At 49.6% G+C, this 2,448-nt stretch overlaps 1 protein-coding gene across 3 annotated transcripts in view; it reads right to left on the bottom strand.

The window, feature by feature from the left end:
• Nucleotides 1-1,370, bottom strand: part of BECN1 (beclin 1) — a 13,464-nt gene extending 12,094 nt beyond the window's left edge. For 2 of the 3 annotated variants that reach the window (XM_017509368.2, XM_017509370.2), the window contains exons 1-2: nt 1,216-1,370; nt 807-938 (exon numbers count right to left, since the gene is read on the bottom strand). In XM_017509368.2, the coding sequence (XP_017364857.1) occupies nt 807-936 (130 nt within the window). In that variant the 5' untranslated portion in view covers nt 937-938; nt 1,216-1,370. Of the gene's footprint in view, nt 1-806; nt 939-1,088 lie in introns of all 3 variants that reach the window. The other variant, XM_017509369.2, reaches the window with a different exon arrangement.
• Nucleotides 1,371-2,448: the final 1,078 nt, after the last annotated feature.

Genomic DNA, 2,448 nt, shown 5'->3' with positions numbered 1-2,448 from the left:
CTCTACTAAAAATACAAAAAATTAGCTGGGCATGGTGGCGCGTGCCTGTAATCCCAGCGACTCAGGAGGCTGAGGCAGGAGAATTGCCTGAACCCAGGAGGCGGAGGTTGCGGTGAGACGAGATCACGCCATTGCACTCCAGCCTGGGCAACAAGAGCGAAACTCCGTCTCAAAAAACAAAAAACAAAAAACAAAAAACAAAAAACAAACAAAAAAAATTTAGACACAAAGATCTCACTGGGTTGCTCAGATTGGTCTTGAACTCTCCTGAGCTTATGCAATCCTCCTGCCTCGGCCTCCCAAAGCACTGAGATTACAGGCATGAACCACCACGCCCAGCAAATTCTTCAGACTTTAAGACTACTCCTCCATTTACCAGCTGTCGGACCTTAGGTAAGTCACTTAACCCCTCTGTGCCTCAATTCTTCATCTGTAAAATGATGTAATGATGGTATACTCCATAGGGGTTGTTACAGGGACTAAATGAAGTAATACACGTAAAACACTTGGTATTCATATATGTTAAGTCCTCAAATACCATTATTATATATACATATTCCTTTTCTCTGAAACAGCAGGAGCAGAAAATAAAGACGTTTCTTTTGCTACGGAAAGCTCTCAGAAGCTTACAGTGTCAGAATGCTTTACATTCCCAAGGAGAAAACAGGGAGCCAGAGAGGTGAAGTCTTTCCTAGGTTCACACGATGAGTTTGTGGCAGACTACACAGCCACCATTAAGAACTGTATCACCAAAGCTGCCCACCTTCCACATTCTTGACCACCCTCTTTCCAAGGGTCTCGCTGACCTGTGAGTTCCTGGATGGTGACACGATCCAGGATCTTGAAACTCGTGTCCAGTTTCAGGGGCTGGCTGCAGCGCTGGCACACGAAGCTCACCTGCATGGTGCTGTTGTTGGACGTCTTAGACCCTTCCATCCCTGCGGCGGTGGAAAACAGGCAACATTAGGAAGAATCGACGCCCCTGAACTTCCTGCCTGGGGTTACCATCTGCCTTGGTGACGATGGTAAAGGAAGGGAAGTCCCAGCCTGCGCCGTTCCCTCTAGGAATGGTATGATACGAGGCGGACCTGCTTCCGGGGCAGCCTGAGCTCCAGGCAGTTTAGAGCCCAGGGACAGGGAAGGGACTCCAATAAGAGCCGTGAGGGTTGCCAGACTCCCTTCTAAGGTCCCACTTCAGCCGCCGACGCTCTTCACCTCGGGAACCCGGAGCCCGTCACCCAAGTCCGGTCTACCGCGGGGGCACTGTGGCCTCGGGTCGGCCCCGGAGCGAGGGCCCGAGAACTGCCATCGCTCTATCTTCAGCGACTTCCCGGTCCGCCGGCGGAAAACTTCCGCCCGAGACCGGACGTGACGTCACGACGGCAGCAGGCAGTCCTGGTCCACAGGCTCACGGGCCCGCCAGCGGCCCCCAGAGGCCGGACTGGGAAAAGCAGTGGGCTTCAGCTGGTGACTAAGGCTGCGAAGGGAAGAGTAGGCGCCAAGTCCGGAGAGAATGGGGAGGCTCCGCTATTTTTCTGTATTCAAGGGGCGCCGGGCGCGGTGGCTCACGCTTGTGATCCCAGAACTTTGGGAGGCCGAGGAGGGTGGATCAACTGAGCTCAGGAGTTCGAGACCAGCCTGCCCAACATAGTGAAACCCTGTCTTTACCAAAAATTTAAAAATTAGCCAGGTGTAGTGGTGGGCACCTACTCGGGAGGCCGAGGCAGGAGAATCGCTTAAATCCAGGAGGCGGAGGTTGTGGTGAGCCGAGATCTGGCCACTGCACTCCAGCCAGAGCAAGACTCCATCTCAAAACAAACCAACCATAAAACAAAGAAAATGTTATTCAAATAAAGGCTTGAAGAAGGGAAGGAAGGAATTCTTGCATACATCTGAAGGAAGCTTATTCTAGGCCTGGGGAGCACAAAGGGTGTCTGTTTGGGGATTAGTAGAGACTGGTGTGGCTAGGAGATGGGCAAGGAAAAGAGATATAGAAAATGGGATGAGGGAGGTTAGGGTGCTGAGCCATCTACCACCTAGGCTCTTATAGGGATTGTGAAGCTCTGGCTTTCACTTTGAATGAGATGAGATGAGATGGCTGGGTCTTGAACACAGGGACTTATTTCATTTTTAAAAACAACTTTATGGGGTATAATTTACATACCATAAGACTCACACTTTTAAAATGTACAGTTCAATGAATTTTAGTACATTTACAGAGTTGCACAACTATCACCCTAATCCAATTTTAGAACATTTCCTATCTCCCCTTGCAGTCCCCCACTTTGGCCTCCCAAAGTGCTGAGATTACAGGTGTGAGCCAATGTGCCCGGCCAAAAGTGTTTCATTGCAATAAAGTCCAATGTTTGTGCTTTTGGTATAAAAGAAACCATTGCCTAACCCAAAATCATATATAGTATTGTCTATTTCATTTTTATTTTGAGACAG

The sequence above is a fragment of the Cebus imitator genome, unplaced genomic scaffold (assembly GCF_001604975.1).
Source record: "Cebus imitator isolate Cc_AM_T3 unplaced genomic scaffold, Cebus_imitator-1.0 Scaffold415, whole genome shotgun sequence".
In the NCBI taxonomy this organism is placed as follows: domain Eukaryota; kingdom Metazoa; phylum Chordata; class Mammalia; order Primates; family Cebidae; genus Cebus; species Cebus imitator.
The sequence above is the reverse complement of the archived record's forward strand: the minus strand, read 5'-3'. Positions and strand labels throughout refer to the sequence as shown.